At 53.3% G+C, this 27,496-nt stretch overlaps 2 protein-coding genes and 2 non-coding genes across 9 annotated transcripts; all 4 read left to right on the top strand.

The window, feature by feature from the left end:
- The first annotated feature begins 786 nt into the window (after nt 1-786).
- On the top strand, nt 787-7,097 carry ZNF213 (zinc finger protein 213). 4 transcript variants are annotated; one of them, XM_070413151.1, is made up of 6 exons: nt 787-1,066; nt 2,371-2,877; nt 3,579-3,702; nt 3,873-3,946; nt 4,145-4,268; nt 5,585-7,097. In XM_070413151.1, the coding sequence occupies exons 2-6, from the start codon at nt 2,479-2,481 to the stop codon at nt 6,241-6,243; spliced, it is 1,380 nt and encodes a 459-aa protein (XP_070269252.1). In that variant the 5' UTR covers nt 787-1,066; nt 2,371-2,478; the 3' UTR covers nt 6,244-7,097. The 4 variants fall into 4 exon arrangements, with proteins under 4 accessions (XP_070269252.1, XP_070269254.1, XP_070269255.1 ...); XM_070413153.1 differs by having other exon boundaries at nt 787-2,865; XM_070413154.1 differs by having other exon boundaries at nt 787-2,877; nt 4,187-4,268.
- Nucleotides 7,098-8,324: 1,227 nt separating this feature from the next.
- On the top strand, nt 8,325-15,058 carry LOC139009121 (caspase-14-like). 3 transcript variants are annotated; one of them, XM_070413149.1, is made up of 11 exons: nt 8,325-8,570; nt 8,653-8,793; nt 8,880-9,075; nt 9,185-9,273; nt 10,058-10,168; nt 10,289-10,456; nt 11,001-11,223; nt 11,513-11,629; nt 12,008-12,082; nt 13,353-13,456; nt 14,010-15,058. In XM_070413149.1, exons 1-11 carry the CDS (start codon nt 8,496-8,498, stop codon nt 14,121-14,123), a joined length of 1,413 nt encoding a protein of 470 aa, XP_070269250.1. In that variant the 5' UTR covers nt 8,325-8,495; the 3' UTR covers nt 14,124-15,058. The 3 variants fall into 3 exon arrangements, 1 of the variants encoding a protein (XP_070269250.1); XR_011471271.1 differs by lacking the exons at nt 12,008-12,082; nt 14,010-15,058 and having other exon boundaries at nt 11,513-11,825; nt 13,353-13,427; XR_011471270.1 differs by lacking the exons at nt 13,353-13,456; nt 14,010-15,058 and having other exon boundaries at nt 11,513-11,825; nt 12,008-12,083.
- On the top strand, nt 14,654-14,726 carry TRNAR-CCG (transfer RNA arginine (anticodon CCG)). Its single transcript has one exon. It is a non-coding gene; the product is annotated as a tRNA-Arg (tRNA).
- An 8,305-nt stretch (nt 15,059-23,363) lies between the features above and the next one.
- Nucleotides 23,364-23,435, top strand: TRNAP-UGG (transfer RNA proline (anticodon UGG)). The gene has a single exon. It is a non-coding gene; the product is annotated as a tRNA-Pro (tRNA).
- The last annotated feature ends 4,061 nt before the right edge of the window (nt 23,436-27,496 follow it).

Below are 27,496 nucleotides of genomic sequence, written 5' to 3'. Positions count from 1 at the left end.
GAAAAATAAGGCTGGACAGAGCCAGGGCGGTGTGTGTGTGTGTGTGTGTGTAGGTGCTGTTTACACAGAGTTAGGGGAATACATTGTGAGGGAGTGACATTTGAGCAAAGTGAGGGAGCTCACCTTGTGGATCTCGATACTTTTCCATATTTTCCGTATTTTCTTTTCCACCCTAAGAATGCAATGCTTACATAATCAAAACAAGTAACCTTTCCTATTTCAGAAAAAGATCTGAGGCCTCAGATCTCCAGGTCGAGGAGTAAGTAGCGAGAGGGTGGGAGCAGGTCCAAATCTGTGGACAGGAGAACCCCAAGTTTCCCGGATCCGGCCCGCCTGCTCTAGCTTCTCCCTGGGCCCGGGATCCCCGCCGCCCCGGAGGCGAAGGTGCCGGTGGGAGAGCGCGGGGCTCCCTGAGGTCAGAGTCCCCGCCTGCCGAGTCCTGTCGGGCAACTCTGGCCGCTCCGGGACAGAGAACAGCCGCAGGGGGCTCCGCGCCCCTCACTGCATTTCCCAGAAAGCCCCACGCTGCTCAGAGTCGGAAGAGCCGAGAAACCTGAACGACAAGCGAAAGGACTGCCCGAGTCAAACGCAGACCCGCGGGCGTGGGGGTTGACGCGCAAGGTAACTCTCTCCATTCATTGGCCGTCGGTCAAGGCGAACCGCCTCACTGAGCAACGGCCTTCTGGGGGATGTAGTTCCGAGTCCTTAGAGCAGCGCGTGCGCCGTGCCGTTTCCCGGCGAGCTCCGCGCGGACTTCCGGTGCCGGAATCCAGCGGAACTGGGAACGCCAGGGCGGCTGTAGGGGGTGTGGCCCCGGGGCGGGACGCGCGACCGGGGCCGCTGGACTCCCAGGTCGAGCTCGGGTCTCCCTGCGGGAGGGGCCCGCGCTCCCAGGCAGAAGCCGGAGGGGGCGTGCACCGCTGAGAAGCGCTGCGGGGAGCCCGGGCGCTGCACCACCTGCCCGCCCCGCCGCCTCTCGGCTCCGCGCAGGCGAGGCTGCCGGGGATCGAGCTCGGGGCTCGGGCGGTCCGCGTTCCCGCCTGCCGCGTCCTGCCGCGCGACCCTGGTGAGTCCCTCGCCCTCTCCGAGCGGAGCCTCCTCCTCGGTCACTAGAGGACGAGAGTGGAGCGCGAACCTCTCAGGGGTGTTGTGAGAAGTTACAAGAATAAAGTGCGTGCCCCGCCGGATTGCCCGGTTTGGTTAGACAAGAGCGGCGTCCTGCTCCGCCGAGGCGGCGGGTTTGATCCTGGGTCAGGGCACAGTCGAGAAGCAACCCGTGAACGCATAAATAAGTGGAACAACAAACCCATGGTTCTCTTTCTCTCTCCCCCTCTCGCTAATAAATAAATTAAAATTTAAAAAGGACAGAATAAAGTACTTAGTGTGCCGCAGAGAAAAGGACTGGAACCAACCTGAACGCCTCCCTTGGGTACTGGCTCAGAAGCGAGCACATCCATACCGCGTGGCTAATGAAGCAGTGTTAGGTGGAAAAGCGTATTGCAAAATAGTTTGTGCAAGAAGACCTCATTCTGTGAAAACACAAAAAACACTTTCCGTTTCTAGAAGCACATTTTTAGTAAATGCTTTAGGGGAAGGTCTGGGGGGTTATATGTCAGGCTGTTGATGGGAGGGTGCACTGCATTGTCGAATGGAGAGTTTCTTCTATGTATTCTGTATTGTGCAGCCCTTCTCCCCTTTTATGGTGTCACTTCTTTATTGAAACAAAAAACCGGAGTTCTAAAATACACTCTTTTCAAGACTTTTATGGCAGCGTAAGGCATAATAAACATGTCATACATTCATACATACCTGTGGATGAATGGCTTAGCATGATGTCTGTGAGCCCATCGCTGGCACCCCTGGACCGGAAGTTGTTTGTAATTCAGAAGTTTTTAAATTTCAGAAGGATAATACAGTGCACATAGTATATCAAGTAGCCCCTGGCAGCAGAATCTAGGGCAACACTCAATCAAACCTGTTAAGTTTTTTTTTTATTGAACCATAGTACACATACAGAAATACACATTGTAAGAACAGCTTGATGGAGTTTTACAAACCCAAATACGTGAATATTTCTGCTGTAAAATATATGCACATTTACAGTAAGTGGGATAAATGGAGATTACAAACATGCTCACATCAGTAGGCCAGCTGGTATAACCCTGGGAGTTTGGGATGTCAGAGCTGAGGGTAAGGGGCTGTGGACCTGCATTGGTAGGGGGGAGAGTGTCGGATGAGCAGGGCATTACGGGAGAGCCTACGAAAGGCCTCAGGGCCAGGAGAGGATGGGAGCTCAAGTCCTGGATGCCCCTCCAGACTGGTGTTTGCTCATGTACCTTCTTCCCTCCTGCTAGTTTGCTCTTTCCCTAGGAGCCTGTGTCCAGATGCTGGCCCAGTTGCCACAGGGAATCCCTCTGGGAGACTGAAGGGCAGGCTCCTGGGTTGAGGCCCACCAACCCTGAGCCTTAGGCCAGGGGGATGGCAGCCCCCCTGGAGCCCCAGGACCAGGCCCCTGGGGAGGGAGCAGGGCTTCTCATCGTGAAGGTGGAAGATTCCTCCTGGGACCAGGACTCTGCCCAGCAAGAGGACAGCAAGGACTCCGAGGCCTGCCGCCAGCGCTTTCGGCAGTTCTGCTACGGGGATGCGGGCGGGCCCCATGAGGCCTTCAGCCAGCTGTGGGAGCTCTGCTGCCGCTGGCTGCGACCTGAACTGCGCACCAAGGAGCAGATCTTGGAGCTGCTGGTGCTGGAGCAGTTCCTGAGTGTGCTGCCCGGGGGTGTCCAGGACTGGGTGCGAGAGCGGCGCCCTGAGAGTGGCGAGGAAGCTGTTGCCTTGGTGGAGGACCTGCAGAAGCAGCCAGTGAAAGTATGGCCGCGGGTGAGGGGCCCTTCCCACAACCCCGGGGGCGGGGGGCTGGGGGGGGGGGGGCGCAGAGCCAGGGAGAACACCCACAGGAGCATGTCCTAGCAGAGGCTGCCTGTCTGACAGCCACTGTCCGAGTGAATCTGGTTTCCTTTTGGTGGCCTTGGAAGGCAGAGCAGGACCGAAGCATGTTCCAGAAAGGCAGGTTTTAGCGCCACACTAGCTCTGCCAGTGTTTATTCATGTTCTGCTCTAGGCCAGGAATTGGGGATACAGTGCATAGTGAGAGCCTCAGAGGGGGCGTGAGAAGGTAGAGCTGTACATGTGGACCCTACGGTCTTGTGAGGTGCTGGGTCCTTGACACTGGACGCATCTGGGGAGGTGCTGAGTAATTGGGGTAAGGGTTTCTTCCTTCACAGGGAGGTCCCTCCCTCCACCCCCAACACCACACACACACACACATCCTCCTCGCTAAATGGCTCTGTGATTCTCTCCTTTGGGGGCTGGTTCTTGCCTTGTGTTTGATCAGTGAGTGTCCCCGGGTGCATGGCACTGCCTGGTAACACCTTCTCCTCTGGATTTTCCTGGGGCCTGTATTGATGTCTCCCCAAACCCCAGCCTCATGAGGGACATGTCCCATGTCTCCTTCCCAGGGGTTAAACTCTGTCTTCCCCATCTGGTCTCGGTGCTGATGAACATGTTGTGATTCCTGCACAGGACGTGCCCTCAGAGGAGGTGGAACCCCAGGCTGCAGTCCAGGGATCTCAGGCCAAGGGACCTGCCCCTAAGGCAGGGGCACAAAACCAGCCACCTGTGTCCCGGGAGCAGCACAGCCATGGTGGTGAGTAAGCTCCTTCCCGGGCTTTGCCCTAAGGGTACCAGGAAGGGTACCTGTTCTGCGAAGCTTAGACGTGTGTGTGTGTGTGTACATGTATGTGCACATAGGAGTGTGTGTGGGGTTTCATATCTAGCTTGAGTTGGCCTCTCTGAAGCTTTGTTCTTTTCTTTCAGCCCAGCTTCCTGCTCTTCTTAAGGAGGGGAGTACCAAACAGAAAACGAATGCCTGCTTTGCCTCTGAGATCCATGTAAGTTACCAGTCCCTTTGCCCCTCTGAGGCCATTGGTACTGACGACTCTCTATGGGCCTTGCCTTCTCAAAACCTCTTCCATCCTTCCTGCTCCTGCTTGGGCCCATCCTGTTCCCCATCCCAATCCTCTTCCTCGCGGCTGCCGGGCGAGCCCTGAGCAAGGCATCCCTGAGCGGGATCTCTCACCTCATTTCAGGGACCTGTGACATTTGGAGACATTCCCTTCTATTTCTCCCAGGAAGAATGGGGGTCCCTGGACCCTGCTCAGCGGGACCTTTTCTGGGACATAAAGCGGGAAAACTCCCGGAACGTTGCTGTGGGTAAGCAGTAGGTGCAGCCAGGACTCTCGGCGTCCTTGGTTTCTCTGAGCTGGAGGCAGTAGCCTCCCTGGGGGTCCCAGCAGCAGAGAGAGGGTCCAGGCCACACTCCCTGCACGTCCTGCTGGAATCCTCAGTCTTCCTCCTCACTCCCTCTCAGCTGGCTCCAAAGTGGGCTTTCCCAGCCCGTCTGCAAGAGCCCTGGCTGATTTATTTTTGTGTGTTAATGTTCATTTTTCTTGGCCTTTGGACATGTATTAATATGTGGTGGGTGCTTGCAACATGCTAGCACTGGCTGAGCACACATATGGACATTTTCTCATGTGGTTCTCACAGCCCAGTACATAGAGGTGTTCTCCTTGTTTTATAGACAAGGGACCTGAGACTCAGGTCAGTGGACACCAAAGGGACAGAGCTGGGACTCCGTCCAAATGGTGGTTGCAGGGCCCTCCAGGCTGCCCTGGGAAGAGGTGCTGACCGTGAAAACACGTGCTGGGCTCCAGGGCCTGGGCCTGTGCGGCAGAGGCCACGCTCCCTGGAACCTCTCCAAGCCAGGACCTTTCTGAGCTCTGTGTGGGGTCATCTCACATAATCTACACGACTCGATGTGGTGGGCTAGGATCCCTCTGGGTCCAACTCCGTTCTTGAGCTTAGAAGACAAGAGCTTGGCCCAGCAGGTGTGGCTCAGTGGTTGAGGGTCCCCCCATGAACCAGGAGATCTGGGCTCCATCCCCAGTAGGGGGCGTGCAGGAAGCAGCTGATCAATGATTCTCTCATCATTGATGTTTCTCTCTCTCTCTCTCTCTCTCTCTCTCTCTCTCTCTCCCCTTCTCTCTGAAACCAATAAAAAAATTGTTTTAAAGTTTATAAAAAAAGAAGACGAGCTTGTGTAGTGAGAGGAACCACGGTAGCTGAACCCATGTGAGTCCTGTTTCTGATAATGAATAGTGAGAGTTTGGATCGTTTACGAACTTTACCTTAATCTCTTAAGTTTTGGAGTTTGAATTGCCAGGGCTCAGAGAGTGGGGTGTTGGATCCTATTATGGGAGGGAAGCCCAGATTGGTTAGGTGTATATTTGGTGCCTCTGGGGCAGGATCAGCAGACTCCTTGCCTCTGACTCTGCTGCTGCCTCTGCCCTCTCCTCCGGCCTTTGATCGTGTCCCCGTTTTATGGAGGAGGAAACAGGCTTGGGTCTGTCCCGCCCAGGACTCTGAACCTGACAGCCAAGGCGCTTGCCACTGAGCCCTGTTTCTGCCTTGCCTCAGCTCTGAGCCCAGACCAGATGGGACTGAAAAGCCCACCTCCTCTTCGCTTGCAGGTTTGGGGCTCAAGAGCCAAAGGGGGCGATCCCCGCTGGAGGAGGCAGTGAGGGTGCCCCCAGGCCAGGCGGGCAGCGATGTGACTGTGGCCTGGAGCCCTGAGGAGGCCGAATCCTGGGAGAGCGAGGCCCGGCCAGGGGCGCTCTTGGACCCAGCAGTCGGGGCGAGGCGGGGGCGGCTGCCCACCTGCAGGCGCCAGTTCCGCGACCTGGCCGCGGAGAAGCCACACAGCTGCGGCCAGTGCGGCAAGCGCTTCCGCTGGGGCTCAGACCTGGCGCGCCACCAGCGCACGCACACAGGCGAGAAGCCCCACAAGTGCCAGGAGTGCGACAAGCGTTTCCGCAGCTCCTCGGACTTGGTGCGCCACCAGGGCGTGCACACGGGCCAGAAGCCCTTTTCCTGCTCCGAGTGTGGCAAGAGCTTCAGCCGCAGCGCCAACCTGGCGGACCACCAGCGCATCCACACGGGTGAGAAGCCCTTCAGCTGCAGCGACTGCGGCAAGAGCTTCTCGCTGCGCTCCTACCTGCTGGACCACCGGCGCGTGCACACTGGCGAGCGGCCCTTCCGCTGCGGAGAGTGCGACAAGAGCTTCAAGCAGCGCGCCCACCTCATCGCCCACCAAAGCCTGCATGCCAAGATGGCCCAGCCCGTGGGGTGAGGGCTGGAGGGATATTCCGGGAGACGGAGCAGCAGGATGGCCACCTCTCTCTGCAGCCACCACCCCTACTGCCCTGCCCTGCTCTGCCCCAGGACCTGGTCAACACAACCAAGCAATGGAAATCCCCCGCGACCTCGCAGCCATTCTGGGGGTTTCTCTCGCCCTCTGGCTTCCCGGAGCCCCAGCACATTCCTGGCAGGTGGCCTTAGCATGGGAGAAAGACTGAGGCAGCAGGGAAGTGTGAGGATTTGGGCAGGACCCGGGGTCCCCCCTCCAAGAAACTGCCCTCGGCCTTGCTTGCCCTGTGGCTCTTTGTTCCCTGCCTTCTTGGCTGGGTCCATGGCCAGGCCCCCTGCCCTGCCAACCTGTGCCTTCCCGTAGGGGTGGAGGACAGGCTTTGACCACTAGTCAGCCCACACTTGTGAAGATCTGGGCCCTCGGTGAGGCCGAAAGGGCTTTCTGGCCCCCACCCCCTCCCACTTCTGCCCTAACCACTCTGCCCTGTCCTGGCAACACGCTACTGATCTGTACCAACTTCCCCCTTGAGAGCCCACCAGAGCCTCAGCTAAGGCTAGTGGTAGCTCCCGGGACTGGAGGTCTGTGCAGACCAAGATCAGGGCCAGTGGAAGCCCACTGCCCCCACACTCCCCTCCAGAGACGTGGGGTTTACAGTACTTAACACTAGCACTCTGTCAGCACTTTGTCAGCACTGAGTCCTTAGGCACTGCATTCCATGTTGTCTGCATCGTCTGCAGATTGGCATTCACAGGGACATACCACAGGCTCTCCACAGGAGCTCGGCCCAGCCTGCCTCCAAAGGGCAGCAAAAGGGTTTGAATAAATGTGGAAACTTCCTCCAGGCTGTTCTGTTCTTTAGGTGGCTGCTGGGCAGGGGAGCCTAGAATTTGTACCCCTTGGTCTCCTGACCTGGGGAGTCCTATTCGCACATGGTGCTGGGCGGTTACCAGGTAGCACCACGTTCTTGGCTTCCAGGTGAGCTGGGCCCCGAAGGGCAACTATAAGCCTTGAGACTCTGATCCTGCTGTGTTGGTCAGTGTCTGCCCTGGGCTGGGGCCAGTTCAGGATGAGACCGCCGGTAGCACCCTTCCCTGTCCCAGCTGAACAGGACTTCGGGGTCCTTGCCAGGCCGTTCCCTTTCTCCCCATTGGTGAGATGAGGAAACAGGCTGGGAGACAGGGTTACTGGTCAGGGTGGTGGTGTCCTCATGCTGGTTCCTGTGCTCAAATCCATTAGGGAGAGGACTGCTGAATCAAAGTGGGCCTTGCTCCCATCCCCCACATAGCCCTCGACATCTGACCACTCGCATGCGCAGACCCCCAGTTGGGGCCTGCCTGTAGCTGCTGGGCTCGGGTCAGCTCCTTCCATCCCTGCTGCGCCCTTCCCAGTTCACCAGGCCTCAGCAGGCTCACTTGGGGAGAGGTGGGGCTGGCTGAGACAAGATGTTCCGTTCCTTGATCTGTGTGCCAGCCTCTCTGCCCCCTGGGCCTTTCCTCAGCCAGTCAATATATTTTATTGACTTCAGAGAGGAAGGGAGAGAGAGAGAGAGAAACATCAGTGATGAGAGAGAATCATTGATCGGCTGCCTTCTGCATGCCACACACTGGGGATCAAGCCCACAACCCGGGCATGTGTCCTGACAGAGAATCGAACCGTGACCTCCTGGTTCATAGATGAATGCTCAACCACTGATCTGGGACAGACCCCTCTTCCCAGATGAAGCAACTGGGGTCTCACCATGGACAGCTGACTCCAGTTGGGGCATGGGGGCGGGGGGTTGTACCTCTGAGATAGTGCCCCTCATTCTCTGTACTTTAATGCTTGAGGCTGCTGTGTGCATGTGTGTGGGCATCTTGCATGAGTGAGTAGGGTGACAGGTGGCAGGAGTAGTGCACAAACTTCTGATGCTGATGTTGGCTCAGAAGAGAGGCACTCGGGTGTAACAAAATCAGATAAGAGGTGGCCCAGGAGCTAAGAATAGGATTGGGCACAGGCTCCTGGCTTAGGCAGGGGCATAGCAGTGCCAGCCAGGAAGTAGCCTGCTATCCCCAAGGAACAGAGCAAGGAGTGGGGCCCAGGATCCAAGGTTCCAAGGGAGGGGACAGAGTCCGGCTCAGCTCATAAACAGCTGATAGATCAGAGATCAGGGAGAGGGCAAGTACTGAGACCCACGGCATTGGTGCTGGGGCCGGGAGGTGAGCTCTGGGCTCAGAGGAAGTGCCCAACTGGCATCCATGGCCTTCCTGGTGTCCGGGACACTGCAGGTGGCCGCGCAGATAGCAGATGCTCAAGACAGCCTGGGAAGAAAGGTAGTGGAGGCACTGCCTGGCCCCCTCACTCCTGGCTCCCAGCAGAGCCCCACCCCGCCCAACTCTGGCCTTGCCTTCCCAGGGGACGTACAGCGTGCAAGGCCCAAGGGTGGCCTTGACACTCAGCAGCCCTGAGGTATCGGCCTCTACAGTGGCTATCCTGGAGAGTGTGTTCCAGACCCTGGGCTTTGAGAGCTGCCAGAAGAGGGAGGCCCCGGTCCAGGTGAGCCCTACCCTGCCTACTGCCTCCACCCTCAGCCCCACCTGGGGCCTCCCCAGACCCAGGCCTCCCTCTTACTCTTGCTCCAGGACTTCCTTGAGGAGCTGACGGGGTTCCGGGAGCAGCTGGATGCCCACGGGGCCCCTATGGGCTGTGTCCTCGTGGCCTTGGTGGCCCCCAATGGGCAGCTGAGGCAGCCACAGAAGTTGGTTCGGGAGCTGAGTGGCTGTGAGGCCCTGCGGGGCTGCCCCAAAGTCTTCCTGCTGCTCTCAAGTGCTCCTGGGGGTGAGTGGCTGGGCAGGGACCCCTACTGTGGGGCAGAGCAGACTGAGAGTGGGGGTGGACGGAAGGCCAAGACCTTCCCTTCAGGCCAACCTTGTACTTTTCTACCCAGCTGCCCCCAAGCCCGGGACCTTCCTCACTGGCTTGAGTGAACTCTGTGGCCGCTGTCCTCACTGGTCCCTGCTGCAGCTGCTGACAGAGGTGGGAGCCCCAGATGGGGAGTCCCGGGGAGGGGGCTGTGCCAGTCGCCTCCCCTGAGCCTGTTACACAGATTCATTCACATGCTTCCCACCCGTTCATTCTACAATACTATTCTACAGTTCATTGTCTACACACGTGGTAGACATGGCCCCGTCTTTCACCCCCCATCCATGCCCTGCCTCACACCCACTCAGACACTCCAGCATCTTCACATCTCCATGCCTTTGCTCCAGCTGCTCCCTCTACTTGCCATACCCTGCCTGTTGTCCCGGTAAGCCTCATACAGCCCCAGGCTGCTGGTGAGATCCCCTCTCACACTCCCTGAGTCAACCCTTATACTTCTGCCCACCCCGGTTCACACTCATCCAGGTAGTGACTGTTCCATCAGACTGTAGGTCCATGGAAGGCAGGGCTGGGAATGATTCCGTTCTAGTTCCAACACCCAAAGATCTCACTGGATGGTTGGGTGGCCCTGGGTGATCCTGCAAGTGAGGGGTGAGCCCAGCTCTGCTCCAGCCTGGTGCCTTTCCTTGAAAGGCAGTGGTGAATGGTATGGCCACTGTAGGACCCATGTCCAGAGAAGTGTATGACCTTGAGCCTGAAATAGAACTCTCCTTGTAGCCTCCCCCTCTTCCATGTGTCTCCTCCTCCCTCTAACTGGCAGAGGAACCCAAAGAGACTGTAGTAGCTAGGAGTCTGGTCGAGTCATTCCTGGGAGCCAGGTTCTCTTCTCACCTTGCCCATGGAGCAGCCCCCTGAGGACCCTGTGGCTCCATCCCCTCAGGTCTTCTGCAGGACAGCTGGAGAGTCCTCGGGGGCCACCTACTGCCCAGTCCTTCAGAGCTCCTTGCGGGGGGCGCTGTGCCTGGGGGACGTGGAGCCCTGGGGGCCTGAGGTAAGGGGGCAGGAGGAGTGTCCAACCATGTGGCACAGAGGCTCAGGGAGACCCGAGGTGGGGGAGACAAGGAGCTGGAAGTCCTGTGACTACGTTCAATGCACCTTACCTTGTTTATAGCCAGAACCCAGCCCCGGTGCTCAGTATGACCTGTCTAGAGACAGGGCTGCCCTCTGCCTAGCCGTGATCCGGGACCGGCCTGGGGCCCAGCGTGATGTGGAGGCACTGGGGGGCCTGTGCCAGACCCTGGGCTTCGAGACCACCCTGAGGACAGACCCTACAGCCCAGGTGAGGGGAAGCCCAGAACTTCTGGTGCTGCTCTAAAGAAGGCATACCCCCACCCTGGGCCCTGGGGACTCTCCTGGGCCTCTCCCCCGTGGTGGGCAGGAAGGGCAGCCCCAAGTCTAGCCCCCATCCTCCCTGCCACATGCACTGGGAATCCCTGCCTCTGGAAGCCTGGGCTTCAGGGCTCCTGTGGCTTCCCGGGCTGGCTGTTTCTCTTCTCTCCTGATCAAGGCCCCAGTTGGACCCTCAGGTTTTTCCTGGAAGGGTCTCGGGTTCCTTCTCAAAGCTCATCAGCTCACTGCCCTCCCCTCACACCTCTTAACTTTTCTGGCACCAGAGGACCAGCTACAGAGCCAACCACATGTCTGTCACCTCCATTAAGGCCATGCCAGGCTTTGCAGCAGGGGTCAGAAGGACTTCCTTCCTGGTCCTGAAGCTGGCAGGAGGTGGGAGGGAGGGTTGGTGGGCTGGAGAAGTCTACCTGGAAGGCTTCCAGGCACTGGGAAGGCAGTGGCCCTGACCCAGGGCTCCTCTCCTTGCACTCCAGGCTTTCCAGGAGGAGCTGGCCCAGTTCCAGGAGCGGCTGGACACCCGCAGGAGCCCCGTGAGCTGTGCCCTTGTGGCCCTGATGGCTCATGGGGGACCTCAGGGGCAGTTGCTGGGGGCTGATGGGAAAGAAGTGCGGCCAGAGGCACTGGTGCGGGAGCTGAGCCACTGCAGGGCCCTGCGGGGCTGCCCCAAGATTTTCCTGCTTCAGGCTTGCCGTGGGGGTGAGTGGGGTCTGGGGCCCTCCCTGGCTCCTGTCCTAGATTTCCTCACCCAGCCCACCTCCCCCAGGAAGCCTGAGCACTAGTCCTTTTCCTGCCCTCTCTCCCAGTGTCTCCTAGAGGTCAAGTTCGTGAACTCGAGCACTTTGCCCCCAGCACTTTTCATTCAGTGCTCTGAATGTTTCCAGCCTGGCAGACCTGCCCCGGAGTTCTAGGGGCTGGGGGTTGGACCCCTGGAGGCACCTCCAGGATCTGCTGAATGAAAGGACCTGCCTGTCCTCTCCTTCCCTAGGACACAGGGATGCTGGCATGGGGCCCACAGCTCTCCCCTGGTTCTGGAGCTGGCTGCGGGCACCACCAGCCACCCCCTCCCACGCTGATGTCCTGCAGATCTATGCAGATGCCCAAGGTGGGTCTGTCTTCCTTCTGGAGCCTGGCCTTGGGCAGGGCTGGTGTGTGTGTGTGTGTGTGTGGCAGGGGTTCTGAGCTGGGGTCCTGCTGCCACCTCTGTCCTCTCTTTGCCAAGGGGATGGGAAGAAACACCATCTGAAGCCACAAGGGCTTCTCCCCTGCTTGAGCCTCGAAACAACCCTGGAGTTAAGAAGGTGAAATAGCTTTTTTGAGGTCATACAGCTGGGAAGTGGCAGGGCTGAGATTTGAACTCTAATCTGTCTTTCCTGCTCTGCACTCTTTCCTCTGCATGTGCTGCCCTTGAGCCAGACTCAGGGAGACCCCAGGGGTGGTGGAGTCCTGGGTGCTGAGTAAATGGAATTGATCCCCCTTGCAGGCAACTCTTCCGGGGGCTTCACGCCAGGGAGCTGTGACCAAGCAGACATCCTAATGGTCTATGCAGCGGCCGAGGGTAAGGGGAAGGGTCATCAAGAAGCCTCGTTCACAGGACCCAGCCTGGCTGGAGGGCTGGTGTGGCTTTAGTGGCAGCGGGGGCTTGACATGTGTGGCACAGGGGCACCCATCTGATTCCAATTAGGTCATTTTCCTTTCATGTTTATTATTATTATGTTTTTAAATGTATTTCTTTTTAAAAAATATATTTTATTGATTTTTACAGAGAGGAAGGAAGAGAGATAGAGAGTTAGGAACATTGATCAGCTGCCTCCTGCACATCTCCCACTGGGGATGTGCCTGCAACCCAGGTACATGCCCTTGACCGGAATCAAACCCGGGACCCTTCAGTCCGCAGGCCGACGCTCTATCCACTGAGCCAAACCGGTTTCGGCTAAATGTATTTCTTTATTGATTTCAGAGAGGAAGGGAGAGGGAGAGATAGAAACATCAATGATGAGAGAGAATCATTGATTGACTGCCTCCTGCCCGCCCCCTACTGGGGAATGAGCCCACAACCCGGGCATGTGCTCTTGGCCGGAACCAAACCTGGGACCCTTCAGTCCACAGGCCGACGCTCTATCCACTGAGCCAAACCGGCCAGGGCTCATGTTTATTATTTATAACTAGAGGCCCCGGTGCACAGATTCGTGCACCAAGTGGGTCCCTCAGCCTGTCCTGCGGGGATTGGGCCGAAACTGGCTCTCTGACATCCTCTGAGGGGTCCCGGATTGTGAGAGAGCGGCTCTCGAGTGATGCACCCCAGAATCAGGCTCCCTCCTCTCTGGTTCCTGAACCGTAGCTGCCAAGTCACCACAGCTCTGCAGCTCCTGCTTTGAGCATATGCCCCCTGGTGGTCAGTGTGCATCATAGCTACCATTCTGACAGTTGGACAGTCGCTTAGGCTTTTATATATGTAGATAATAGTAATGCTGGTGAGCATGCGTTTCGGGCTGACTGTGCCAAGCACTGTACCTGCAGCACTCCCTCCAGGCTGTACGTTTCATGAGGGCAGGGCAGTTCTGCCTGCCCAGGGCCCTTCCCAGTGCCCAGCAAATAGGATGTTCACAGTGAATGTTTGTTTAATATTGAAGTCATCATATATTCATTCAGCAAATATCGAGCAACCACTTGTTTCAGAAACAAGAAGCTCCCACTCCCTGCCCCCTTTGCTTGCCTGACTCCCAGGGTCTTGTCTACTTGCCCCACTTTCACCATCAATAGGCCCCTGGGGATGGGAAGGCGGCTGGTCAGCCTTTCTGACGCGCTGCCCCCATCTTCTGGCCTAGGCTGTGTAGCCTATCGAGATGAGAAGGGTTCAGACTTTATCCAGACACTGGTGGAGGTCCTCAGAGCTACCCCCGAGGGAGACCTTCTGGCGCTGCTGACTGAGGTGTGTTGGGGAATGGGGGTTGGCAATCCGGGAGAAAGGCCAGATTCATCCTTCTTAGCCCTGGTGTCCTGATCACCTCCTATGCACCCCGTTGGTGAGGGAGGGATCCCCCAACCTCAATGGAATGGGACGGCCGAACACATGACACCCACAGCGGTTATTAGGCATGCACTCACAGCCTGGGGGGCGTACACCCTACACCAGGCAGGGCCACTTGGGGTTACACTCGGGAACAGAGTGAACCAGCAGGAGGAAGTGACTGGCTTGTCTGAATAGTTTTGCAGGTTGGCAGGGAACTGAAGCCCCTCGGGTGGAGGCTGGGGTGGAGTGTAGCTGGTCTGGCTGGTGGGGGAACTAGCTGGGTGGGGAACCTTTCCTGCTGGGGAGTGGGGGACATATCTGACAAGAGCAGGGGGGCTCCTGGCTAGTCCTTTGGAGCCCTATGAGGCCCAAAGATATCAAGGCAGCACTTGAAACTTTCGGCTTTACAATACAGTGGGTGCCAGGCTGGGCACGAGAGGAGCTGGGCACAGGCTGAGTGTGGTCCTCGCAGGTCAATCGGCAGGTGTGTGAGCTGGATGTGCGGGGTCCGGACTGCAATGAGCGCCGCAAGGCCTGCCTGGAGATCCGCAGCTCCCTGAGGCGCCGGCTCTGCCTGCAGGCCTGACTGCAGCCACCCAGTTGTGCTGACCGAGTGGCCACACCCAGGGCCACCACCGACTCCATCCGCGCCTCAGTTACCTCACCTATAAATGGGGCATCAAGCAGGTGCTGGGCTCAGCTGCAGACTTGGCCTCTGCCTTCAGGACTGTCAGAGTCCAGATTGGGCCACAGGCCTGGAACAAAGCATTGCAGGTTAGCGGTGCTGTGGTGGGGGCAGCAGTGGGTAGCTACTGGCCCAACGCCAGCTGGGAGCCTGCGGGGAAAGCGACCGGAGGGGGCCTCTCCCCGCAGGAGGGGCCTGGAGGCCTGATTGGGTCTGGAATTCCCAACAGCAGGACTACGTCTTCAGTCTGTGCTCAATAGCTATTGTAGCCGGATCCGGAGCCCCGCCCACATGGAGCCCGAGGAGGTGGGGGCGGGGAAGGTGGGGGTGGGGAGCAGAGCTCCTATTCACTGTGAGCAGGAGCACCAATGCACACCACGCAGGCGTCTAGCAAGCTTTATGGAAAAAGCCGTACAGCATTTTTTTCACAGGGCCGCGTGGCCTAATGGATAAGGCGTCTGATTCCGGATCAGAAGATTGAGGGTTCAAGTCCCTTCGTGGTCGCTGCTGAGGTTGGTTTTTCTCCCTCCGATTAATATTTTCCGCCTCTAAGAGCCCGGAGTTACCCGTGGCGCAACCGGACTGCGGACCCCGAATACTGGGAATTGCATGAAATACAGTTCAGATGAAGAAAACTGTCCCAGAGGAGGTTTCGGACTGTTGAGGGAGGTATCGAATAGAGGACTTGCCCCAGGATGCCTTTTAAAATGTAACAGATTATTGTGATGAGAAAGGTTTGGAAATAGTGGTAATGGCTGCACAATATGTGAACGTAATTGATACCACTGAATCGTACATGTAAAATGGTTAAAATGGCAAATTTAACTATATATATATATATATATATATATATATATATATATATATATATATAATATATATATATTTACCACAATAAAATATTTTTAAAATGTAATAGATTACTTCAATTTCTTGCACTGAGTGTACCCTTAAATTACTATGTGGATGTTGTACCCTTAAATTACTATGTGAATGTATACAGTGTCCCCAAAAATGTATACACAGTTTGAATAATTATTAATTATTACTTCCAATTAAAAATTATTTAAACTGGATTAAATCTGAAAAGAAACATCAATTGAGCTATCAGCTGTTAAATGTGGGTACATTTTGGGGGACACCCTATATATTAAAATTTAAATGAAGAGTATGCCCAGGATTGAGCCATCATTTTGCCCAGGAAAAATGTCTCTACCTTTGCAAAGGAGTTCTCTCCAAAGGATTCTGGCCAATGACCAAGGTGATGGGACACCCCCCCCCCCCCCCAGGGTAAACGCTAGGGGAATGGCACCCCATGATCAGCTCAGCTGACATGGGGTCATGCATCCTGTCACTTTCTCTTTTATCATTTTCGTGATGTTTCAGTGGTTTATTGAGGGCTCATAAATATAAAGAAGAAAAACGTCATTAAAATAAACATTTTACAGATGAGAAAGAACACCCACCTTACAGTAGGAAAGTAAACACTGTGTTCTCTCAGGGTCCCAGGCTCTGCAGCTGAGCTAGGCCGGTGGAACAGGACAGGGAGCCATTTGATGCAGAGTCCTGAGGACAAAGGCCTAAGGCCATCGGGCTCTGCTAGAAACCGTGGAGACCTGGGCCCAGGTAACGCTTTGGACCAAAGGGGCAATGCGGGGAGGAGGATGGAGACAAAGACCTGCACTTTTCTCAAGCGTCTGGCTGATCCCGCTCTCCCCGAGGCTCCTACAAGTTGCATTACCTTCCTGCAGCTCGTTATCCCGGGACCCAGACTCTCCTGAAAGGAGTGGGGAAGGGTTCCTCTGGGATTGATCCCCTGACTTCCTGTGCCCTTAGTGAGGATGGGAGCCCAATCCAATGAGATGACGTGACGCCTGCTGTCCCAGGTTTTTGGACTCCACAAGTGCGCAGTCTCTTCTAACCTGAGGATGCTCGGGGCGAAAGCATCTGAGAGCGAGTGCGGGTCGATGCGGAAGTGGAGGGGCAGAACTTGGAGACTGAGTGTAACCTGCAGGAAACCAGAAGAGATGATTCAGAGATTGGTCTCAGATTACTGCAGTACACCCTGGTGGCCAAATAGATAGGGCATTGGCCTCCTAAGCCAGGGATTGTGGGTTCAAGTCTCATCTTGGGTACAAAGGATTGAATTTTAGACCCCTCGATCTAAAAAGTTATCCAGATGCATCCCTTCGATTTCAGGGGGAAATGCTGGCATCCTTTATACTATTTTAAAAACAATCCATTCCACCTGATGATAAAGGAATAATTGTTTCTTTTTCTAGGTGTGTTAATTGTATTATGGCTACATATATTTTTTTTTCCAGTTTTTTATTTCAAGAAAAATGATTTTAAATATAATAATGTTATATGCAATAAACACCAATTATTCAAGAAAAGCCATCTTAAATGTAATAATATTACATGCAATAAATATTAATATTTCAAGAATAAAAGGATTCTAAGTATAATAATATTACCAAAACTTTACTAACATAGTATGATCACAAAAGTTGTAGGAAATATTAAAAATCTGCAAATAACAGGATTACTTCTATTATATTCTAAAATATTATTTTTTTCCCCTCTGGCTCTATTTTTGTTCATCAGTTTATGTTGTTCATTATATTCCACAAATGAGTGAGGTTATGTGATATTTATCTTTCTCCAACTGGCTTATTTCGCTTAGCATGATGCTCTCCAGGTCCATCCATGCTGTTGCAAATGGTAAGAGTTCCTTCTTTTTTACTGCAGTGTAGTATCCCATTGTGTAGATGTACCACAGTTTTCTAATCCACTCATCTGCTAATGGGCACTTAGGCTGTTTCCAAATCTTAGCTATGGTAAATTGTGCTGCCATGAACATAGGGGTGCATATATCCTTTCTGATTGGTGTTTCTGATTTCTTGGGATATATTCCTAGAAGTGGGATTATTGGGTCAAATGGGAGTTCCATTTTTAATTTTTTGAGGAAACTCCATACTGTTTTCCACAGTGGTTGCATCAGTCTGCATTCCCACCAGCAGTGCAGGAGGGTTCCTTTTTCTCCGCATCCTTGCCAGCACTTGTCATTTGTTGATGATAGCCATTATGACAGGTGTGAGATGGTACCTCATTGTCATTTTGATTTGCATCTCTCAGGTGATTAGTGACTTTGAGCATGTTTCAAATGTCTCTTGGCCTTCTTTATGTCCTCTTTCGAAAAGTGTCTATTTAGGTCCTTTGACCATTTTTTGATTGGATTGTTTATCTTCCTTTTGTTGTATGAGTTCCCGGTAAATTTTGGAGATTAAACCCTTATCAGAGATAACATTGGTAAATATGTTCTCCCATGCAGTGGGCTTTCTTGTTGTTTTGTTGATGGTTTCTTTTGCTGTGCAGAAGCTTTTTATTTTGATGTGGTCCCATTTGTTTATTTTCTCTTTGGTTTCCATTGTCCTAGGAGCTGTATCGGTAAAGATATTGCTATGACATATGTTGGCTATTTTGCTGCCTATGGATTCTTCTAAGATTTTTAGGGTTTCCCATCTTACATTTAAGTCCTTTATCCATATTGAGTTTATTTTTGTGTATGGTGTAAGTTAGTGGTCTAGTTTCATTTTTTTTTTTGCATGTATCTGTGCAATATTCCCAACACCATTTATTGAAAAGACTATCTTTAAAAAAAAAAAAAGACTACCTTGACTTCATTATGTGCCCTTGCCTCCTTTGTCAAATATTAGTGGAACATAATGGCTTGGGTCTATTTCTGGGTTCTCTGTTTGGTTCCATTGGTCTATATGTCTGTTCTTGTGCCAGTGCCAGGCAGTTTTGAGAACAGTGGCTTTGTAAGATAGCTTGATATCTGGTATTGTGATCCCTCCAACTTTGTTCTTCTTTCTCAGGATTGCTACAGCTACTTGGGGTCATTTTTTATTCCAGATGAATTTTTGGACAGTTTGTTCTAGGTCTGTGAAATATTCTGTTGGTATCTTAATGGGGATTGCATTGAATCTATAGATTGCTTTGAGTAGTATGGACATTTTAATGACGTTGATTCTACCAATCCATGAACAAGGTATATTCTTCCATTAGTTTATGTCTTCCTCTATCTCTTTTTTCAACGTCCTGTAGTTTTCTGAGTACAGGTCTTTTACCTCCTTAGTTAAGTTTATTCTTAGGTATCTTAATTTTTTTTTTTTTTTGCAATGGTAAAGGGGATTGTTTGTTTAGTTTCTCTTTCTGTGAGTTCATTATTGGTGTATAAAAAAGCCATAGATTTCCTGGTGTTAATTTTGTATCCTGCTACATTGCCAAATTCATGTATTAAGTCTAGTAGTTTTTTGGTGGAGTCCTTGTGGTTTTCTATGTACAATATCATGTCATCTGTGAATAAGGACAGTTTTACTTCTTCTTTTCCAATTTGGATGCCTTTTATTTCTTCTACTTGTCTGATTGCTATGGCTAGCACATCCAGTACTATGTCAAACAGGAGTGGTGAAAGTGGGCATCCCTGTCTTGTTCCTGTTCTTACGAGAAATGGTTTTAGTTTTTGCCCATTGAGTATGATGTTGGCTGTAGGTTTGTCATTATATGGCCTTTATCATGTTGAGGTATGCTCCCTCTATTCCAACTTTGCTGAGAGATTTTATCAAAAATGGGTGTTGGATTTTTTCAAATGCTTTTTCTGCCAGCCTGGTCGCCCCTAACTGCCCTCCCCTGCCAGCCTGGTCACCCCTAACTGCCCTCCCCTGCCAGCCTGGTCGCCCCTAACTGCCCTCCCCTGCCGGCCTGGTCACCCCTAACCATCTCTGCCTGCCAGAACATGACCTAGAGTAAAACTAGAAGTTTCCTATATATAACACATGCCTGTAGAAGAGATGACCACTGGAGATTTGTCACCCATACATACAAAAACATAGTTCTGCAGCATGCATAATTCAATTATGTATTGGATTTTTAACAATATCAGCCACGAAGCTATAAGATTATTTTATGGCTGTCATAAAATGTCCCTGTCTCTGAACACGACTTAGGCTGAAAGTTTAAAGTCTTGATCTTGTCATCTTCTTTCTGTAAGCAAACCAGTGCACTCAGAGTCCTTTCCATGCCACAGTCCTGGGTGTCACCTTTACCGCCATAACAGTCAAGGGCAGCAGCCACGTGGTGCCCAGAGCACTTGCTTCAGTCAGCACGCTATCATTATCAACCAGGTGATTGTGGCTTGATCATGATGCCACTGTGTGCCATGAATTACCAGTATCCCGTTCCATGTTGGCAAGGAGCTCAGTACTCCGTTCAAGCCCAAGTTCATTACTGAATTAAGGTACATAAACAATCAGAAAACCCATCCATTTGGGGGTGAGGGAAATGGGGAGAGGTTGGTAAAAGGTACAAACTTTTAGTTGCAAGTTGTGGGGATCTAATGTATAGAATGATGACTATAGTTAATAATAACATAGTGTATACTTGAAATTTTCTGGGAGAATAGATCTTGTGTTCTCAACACATGCGTGGTAACCAGGTGAAGTGATGGATGTGATGATTAGCTTGATTGTCATAATATTTCACAATGTATAGTTATATCAAATCATCACTTTGTGTACCTTCAATATATATCATTTTTGCTTGTCAGTTATACCTCAATAAAGCTGGGGGGGAGAAAATCCACTCATTATTTTAACAGATTATTAATGAAAAAAAATGATTAATAAGGTATAAAGAGTTGTTAATGAGGCAGAAAGGGAACACAGAGAAAGCAGCTACCACCTATATAGCTGGGAGACCAAGGGAAGAGGTGAAATTTTTTAAAGCATTGATTTGAGAGTGAAGAGAGAGAGAGAAAGAGATCCATCTGCCACTCCACCCACCCATGCATTCATTGTTTTTTGCATGTGCCCTGACCAGGGGTCAAACCCACAACCTTGGTGCATCAGGAAAACACTCTACCCAACTGAGCTACCTGGCCAGGTCAAGGTGAGATGATTATTATTTATTTTTAATGTATTTTATTGACTTCGGAGAGGAAGGGAGAGGGAGAGAGAGACAGAAACATCAATAATGAGAGAGAACCATTGATCAGCTACATGCCCTACACTGGGGATCGAGCCCACAACCCAGGCATATGTTCTGACCTGGACTTGAACCGTGACCTCCTGGTTCACAGGTCAATGCTCAACCACTGAGCCATGCCAGCCAGGTCCAAGGTGAGATTATTATTTTTAAAATACATTTTATTGATTTTTTTACAGAGAAGAAGGGAGAGGGATAGAGAGTTAGAAACTCTGATGAGAGAGAAACATTGATCAGCTGCCTCCTGCACACTTCCTACTGGGAATGTGCCCGCAACCAAGGTACATGCCCTTGACCAGAATCGAACCTGGGACCCTTCAGTCTGCAGGCCGACGCTCTATCCACTGAGCCAAACCGGTTAGGGCCAAGGTGAGATTATTAAAAATTAGAAGCTTGGAGAGGGTTTAGGGAGCTCTGAAAAAGAGGCGCCACTCAGCTAGTGTGGGTGTTTTTGAGCTCAGAAAAGAGCTGAAATGCAGATCTCTGAGGAGGGGACCTCAGTCAGCTTGCACTGATGTTTCTAATGAGCTGTGATGAGGCTGATTCTGTGAGTGTTGGGAAAACTTCAAACTGGATTCAGCTGCAATTTCTGGAATGCACTGTTGTTGCATGGATAAAAAACAAAGTGAGGGGGATGCAATAGGAACAGGAAAGGCGGTAGGGAGTCCTTTCTCTTCCAGCCTTTCCGTCTCTCTAGTCCCCCCTCTTGGCAAATCTACACAGTCTCCCTAAATAGGGTCTAGAAGGGTGAGTTTGAAGTGGAGAGGTAAGCGTATAATAACTGGCACACCTGCCCTATCCTGCTTCTCCCACTTCCCTTCAGATGCCTCCTGTCTCAGACTTGCTTCTAGGAAACTTGTCCAAAAACAGTTGGAGCCAGACTCCAAGAATGAGGTTCTAGCCCTAGCCGGTTTGACTCAGTGGATAGAGTATTGGCCTGTGGACTGAAGGGTCCCTCCCGGGTTCGATTCCAGTCAAGGGCACATGCCGGGTTGCAGGATCGATCCCCAGTAGGGAGCATGCAGGAGGCAGCCAATCAATGATTCTCTCTCATCATTAGTGTTTCTATTTCTCCCTCTCCTTTCCTCTCTGAAATCAATTATATATATTGAGGTTCTAAAGTTGAATCACTTGCAGACTGCCTCCTGCATGCTGTATTCCATCCCCAGATTCACCCTAGCCCCTTCCCCTTTATAATCCTGTCCCCTGTTCCTTGCTGGAAGACAGGATTTGAATGCCTGTGAGCACCCTGTCTTCTTGGTTGGCTAGCCTTCTCAATAAACGCCTTATATGATTCAACCCGCCTTCGTTATTGGACACAGCGACAGGCAACCAGAGCTCAACTGGGAGTTTCCCCGGTAACACTACCCCATCCCCAGAAAGGCACCCACACTTCCCTCACTGCTTGCTTCTCAGGAGTGCAGTGACACCTAACCTCTGTTCGGAGAAGCCCACGATTCCCCATTTTCTTTCTACTTTAGGTGGGGGAGGTGCTGGAACAGGGCTGGATGACCAATAAAGGACTCCCTTCACTGTTGCTTCTCTGTCCCAGGAAGGAAGAAAAGGGAGGCAGGCGCGGGCAGGGGCACAGGTACACAGGGTTGTGGGGGAGGTGAGAGTCCTGGGTTGGGGAGCACCTCAGGACACCACACCTCATGGAGGGAAAGGCTCAGGACCCGAGTTAGTGAGGTTCTACCTTTAGCTGGAAATCCACGTCCAAGTCCTTTATTGTCGGTCTTCAAGTACTTTAGGGGGTAATTCTTGGCCTAGACGCTTTTGTGTCAATTTCAACTTCTTAAATTACAAATATATATATATATAATTTATTTATATATAATATATTATACATATATATATAAAATAAAACACGAATGAGACAAAAGCAGGTTATTCTGGTGAGATTGGGGGTCAGCTCCGTGAGCCGTCCTCTCTGGACCAGCAGCAGTTTTCCTTAGGAACAGATTTAGTTTTCATAGACCCAGACACCTCTGCTTAGTCCCCATCGGGGCAAAGCCACACCCAGCGCAGGGCTCAAACCCGCCGCCGGGGGTGTGAGGGTCCCAGGCTGCACTAACTAAGCCGGCCAGGCCGTGGTAAGGGCTCATCACCCCAACGCTAGTTGCAGTTGCCTGGAACTTCCGCCCAAAACTGGTAGGAACCACCCTGGACCCCTCGTGCTGCATCCCGGCCCCGGGGCAGGAAGCGAGGGGGCCTCCGGCGTCCGTCTGCGCTCCGGTGGGTCTCGGTGCCTCAGCAGCTCCAGAGGGCGGGCAAGGACGGGGCGTGGGAAGTGCCGGATTCCAACCACCGACTCCCTCATTCCAAACTCGCAGCCCTTTGTGGGGCGCAGCAAGAGGCAAATCAGGAAGCCTGGGGTGGGAGGGGGCGGGGGGCAGGTGGATGCATCTGGAAGACTGGGGGGGAGGGGGAGGTGGATGCATCAGGAAGACTGGGGGGGGCGGGGGGCAGGTGGACGCATCAGGAAGACTGGGGGGGGCAGGTGGATGCATCAGGAAGCCTGGGGGGGGGGGCGGGGGGCAGGTGGATGCATCTGGAAGACTGGGGGGGCGCGGGGGGCAGGTGGATGCTTGCCCCCTCGCTAGTGGCAGAGGAAAGAAAAGTTGGGGCGTTGGAGCTGCCCTTGGGGAAGAAGTGCGCTCCGCTCCGACCCCCTCTGACCCTGCGTGGGTTCCAGAGGGCTCTCGGCTGGGGACAGGGGCCCGGTCTGTGCGGACCCCCAGGTGATCGAGGATCCCCTTGGGGGCGACAGAGCGTGACGCTCAGGTGCTGCCCCCGTACCCCATTTTGGTGAGGTTTCCAGGCGGGGCCTGCCTCCGCGCTCACCCAGGCCACGGCCCCTTCCCGTCACCGCCCCTCCTCTAGTGATGGGGGCTGGGGCGTCGGCGGGGGCCGGGGCTCGGGTTCCGCGGGTCTGGGGAGGGGGAGGCCGCAGCTCCCCACCCGGCAGGTCCGGCGGCGCCGCGCCTCCCCCTCCCCTGCTCCCTCTCCCGGGACAGAGAAACCCGACCCGGCCGAGGAGGGCGGAGCCGGCGGAGGCTTCCAGGACAAATGGCAGCCGCTCCTCGGCGAGCCGGCTCGTTGGTCTAGGGGTATGATTCTCGCTTTGGGTGCGAGAGGTCCCGGGTTCAAATCCCGGACGAGCCCACTTTTTTCCCTCCCGCGACCCGAGGCTTCATCCCGGAGCGGAGCCGGGAGCGCCGGGCGCGGGACGAGCGGAGATGGTCGGTGTGTGCCCCGCGGTCTCAGAATCCGGCGACCGGGAAACGTGGCTGCGAATACCTTTTTGCTTTGGGTGTGAAAGGTTATAAATTCAAATTCTGGAGGAGCCACGTTTTCAAACGCCCTTTTCCTTCCTGGGGGGCCGTCCGCAGGGCCGTCCCCACCCGCGGGAAGGAAGGACCCCGCAGCGGAAGGCTGGGGGGTGGGGGCGCCGAGGGCAGGCGCTCCGCCGGGGCTCCGAGGCTGCGCTCCGACGTGGGGCGTCTTTTCTTCTCGCTGAAGAACTACAGCGTTTCCTTATTCAGATCTGATGAGACCACCAGCTCCGGCCATTGAAAGGATGGCCTGTTACTCACAGCTCCCAGGCCCTGGGGACACGCGGCCTCAGGGGGCCGCAGGGGGAGCACCCAGGTGGGTCCAGAGGCAGAGGATGCGGGGAACCTGGGCCAGCGCTTCATGGAGGTTTCCCGGGAGGTGAGGCAGGTGGGGCCGGGTAAGCAGGTTTACTGGTAGATGGGCTCGTTTGAATGATTTCAGCCGGCTCCGGGCTTAGGTGCCGTCCTGCGTTGTCTGTTTCCTGGCCTGGGGTGACTCTGGAAGGCGGACAGTGGCTCAGTGTGAGCCAGATACAGAGCGGATCTGGGGCTGTGGACTCCGGATTGGTTGGTTTGCATTTGAAATGCCTGCTCACGGGAAGGCGGGGGGGCGGGAGGCGGGGGGCGGGGGGTACGTTTGCTATCTCCACAGATTGGCTAACTCCGGGAGGGGCAGCCAGAGCTTCAGAATACAGAAAATAGGAGACACGGCTGCTACAGGCAGGACTGGAGCTTCGGTGGGAATTTCACGGGGGCGCCCAGCTGGGAAGAGTTTCCTGATCCCAATCACAGAGGCATGCCTGGCCCAGGGGTTGCCGCACAGCCACCCAGCCCCCTTCCCTGCAAGCTGCTTCGGGGCCAGAGTCCCCGGGGAGCCTGCAGACTGGCAGGCAGGCGGCTGGGCCCGTCTCTGATCTAAACCTCCGTGGGTTTCTCTACTTATGCCTCGCCTCGGGGGAGGGGGGTGATCTGGGTGCCTCTTTCAAGCCTTCCGACTCTTGAGTTCCTGAGTGAGTGGGTCTCCAGTGCAGAAACCAGAGCCCACGCGGATGCCCAGGGAGGGCTCTTCCTACCCTAAGGCCCATGGCATCAAGGGAGGAACCAGGCTCCCTGGCCAAGGCTTTCTTCTCTGGTGATCAGAATCTTCTACGACTCCCGGTCCTTAAGGGGAAACCACTACGGCCTCCACCAGCAGGATAGCTCCTCTCCAAAGTCCTCTTCTGTGCCAGCCCTCCCTCGGGCCCCCTTCCCACTTCTGCATCAGGGTCCGCTCCCCTCTACACCCAGCCTCGGCCCAGGGCCTGGCTGGAGCTGGGCTCAGCTGTCATCTGTCCGATGGACGGGGAGTGGACAGTCCAGGACAGCGAAGTGCATGCTGCAGCGGAAGGTCCCTGTTCAGGAGGCCTTATTCTTGCTTCAGCTTCAAATCCCAGAGGAGCCCTTAGTTTGTCATCCCTGGCTATTTTAGGGTGTAAATGGAGTCCCCAGCAGAGTGGAGTTCGGTCTGGGATTGTGGGGATAGATGGGAGGCAGGCTGCAGGGAGGGTGCAGATCCCAGCTGAGGCCGGGTGTCCAGGGGTGCTCAGTGGACAGGGAGACGCCTGCCCCAGGCCATGAGCAGTGGCAATGTGGGATGTCTCCCCTGAGGGCTCCGTGAATTTCCTCAACATCCTTCCTCATCGTTTTGCTCCCTACTGAAATATCCCCACTTCCTGTACACCCTCCTGGTTGGGACGCTGTCTTGGACGCCAGAAGTTGGGTCCCTGGGCAGGAAATGGGGAAATGACAACAGAACCCCATTGCCCTGTATGTGGTCAACGAACCCATGAACTTAAAATAATTGTTAGGCCTACTGGATTCCAATTGTTCACATTACTCCAGCTGTTTGTTTGTGAGTTTTTTTGTTTGTTTTTTGAGTTGTCTGAAAACTATTTTATTTTTTAAAAATTAAGTTATTCTTCCCCATCCTTTCTTGATATGCCCTGTGGGTAATTCTGAGCTGCCACCTGGCTGTGAGGGCAGAGAAAGTTGGAGACTCCGGGTTGCCCGCCAGGTTTCCTGCCACCAGGCCTCCGCCGTGGAGGGAAGGTGTCCCTGGAAGGAGCCAGTGCATCCCTGAATGGCAGGTGTGAGCAGCTGAAAATGGGGGTGAGAAAATACTGAAGTTGCTGGATGTGAGCATGGTATTGGGGATATTATAAAACAAAAGAACTTTCTTTGTAGAGATATTTGTAAAAAAAAAAAAAAAAAGGCAAAATGCTTTTATTGGCAAAGAAATATATGTGCTTTAAAATTTTTTTTTTAATATATTTTATTGATTTTCTACAGAGAGGAAGGGAGAGAGAGATAGAGAGTTAGAAACATCGATCAGCTGCCTCCTGCACATCTCCCACCGGGGATGTGCCCGCAACCCAGGTACATGCCCTTGACCGGAATCGAACCCGGGACCCTTCAGTCCGCAGGCCGACGCTCTATCCACTGAGCCAAACCGGTTTCGGCTAAAATATTTTTTAAAAAGTGGAGGGAGATAGTTTTCTTTGTAATTTATTGATTTTTTTTGAGAGAGAGAAACATCGATGTGTTGCTCTACTCATTCATGCATTCATCTGTTGATTCCTGCATGTGCCCTGACTGGGGATCTAATCAGAAACCTTGGTACATGAGGACTACATTCCAACCCACTGAGCTACCCAGCCAGAGCAGATAGGTTTTAAAAAATATACAAGAACAGAGGAGGCTGTGTGCATGTGGGGGCAGAGGATTTATGAGAACTATATATTTCTGCTCAATTTTGCTATGGGCCTAAAACTTCTCTTAAAAATACACAGAAAAATTTCAGCCTCTTTCTTCTAACACTAACCCCATCTTTCTCTTCCCTGGGGCCTCCAATGACTCAAACACTAGATATTTTGTCAAAGCCCACAAATCCCTGAGGCTCTGTTTGTTTTTTTAAAATCCATTTTCTCTCTTTTTTCAGATCAGATCATTTCTATCATTCTATCTTTAAATTCACGGATTCTTATTGCTGTGTTGTCCATTCTACTGTTGCCCAACCATTACGTTTTTTATTTAGGTTATTGTATTTTTCAGTTCTAAGTTATCCATTTTGTTATTCTTTATAGCTTCTATTTCTTTGAGACTTTCTGGTTTGTTTGGGGTTTTTTTTGAATTCTCAATCAGATGGTAATTGCTCGTTGGAGTATGTTTACGGTGGCTGCTTTACCACCTTTACAACCCTGTCAGGTGGTTCCAACATCTGAGGTCGGTGTCTCTCAATTGCCCTTTCTCCTCCAAGTTGACATTTTTCCTGGTTCTTAATATGACCGGTGATTCTCACTGCATCTTGGACATTTTCGGTATTATGTTAGGAAACTCGACCTTGTCTCTGGTTTACCAGCCTCCTCTGACAAAGCGCCCTCTGGTGGGTAAAGAGGGCACCGCATCCTTGTTGCGGAGGTAGCTCACCCGGGGTTGGGCCTCCTTTACTGCTGGGCAGAATGGAGTTGAAGATCCCCAGGAGGCCTCCACTGACACCTTCTGGCTGAGGGAGAAGGTGGTCGCCTCCTACTCCACCAGGACAAAGAGAAGGATGGACCTTCCATGCCCATCATTAAAGGCCAGAGTAATGCAGGGCAGGACAGGGGGCTGCTGCTGGGCACTGGCCCACAGGCTGAAGTAGCCCTGCAGTCTCTGCTCGGATCCCAGGAAGGGAACGGGGAGGTGAGGAGAAACCTGGACCAAAGTGGAGAGATCTACTTTGTGAAGTGGATGGTCAGGGTACCCCGACACCACACTGGTCACTATTAACAATAAACAGTAGTATAAGGCCACTGGCCAGACCCTGGTTCACCCTGAACATAGTTGGGGGGCTTCGTGGACCAAGGCCCTGGA

The sequence above is a fragment of the Myotis yumanensis genome, unplaced genomic scaffold, assembly GCF_028538775.1.
Source record: "Myotis yumanensis isolate MYYU_CA2020_CCGP unplaced genomic scaffold, mMyoYum1.0.hap1 SCAF_4, whole genome shotgun sequence".
Classification (NCBI taxonomy): domain Eukaryota; kingdom Metazoa; phylum Chordata; class Mammalia; order Chiroptera; family Vespertilionidae; genus Myotis; species Myotis yumanensis.
Note: the sequence above shows the minus strand (reverse complement) of the source record. Positions and strands in the feature narration are given on the sequence as shown.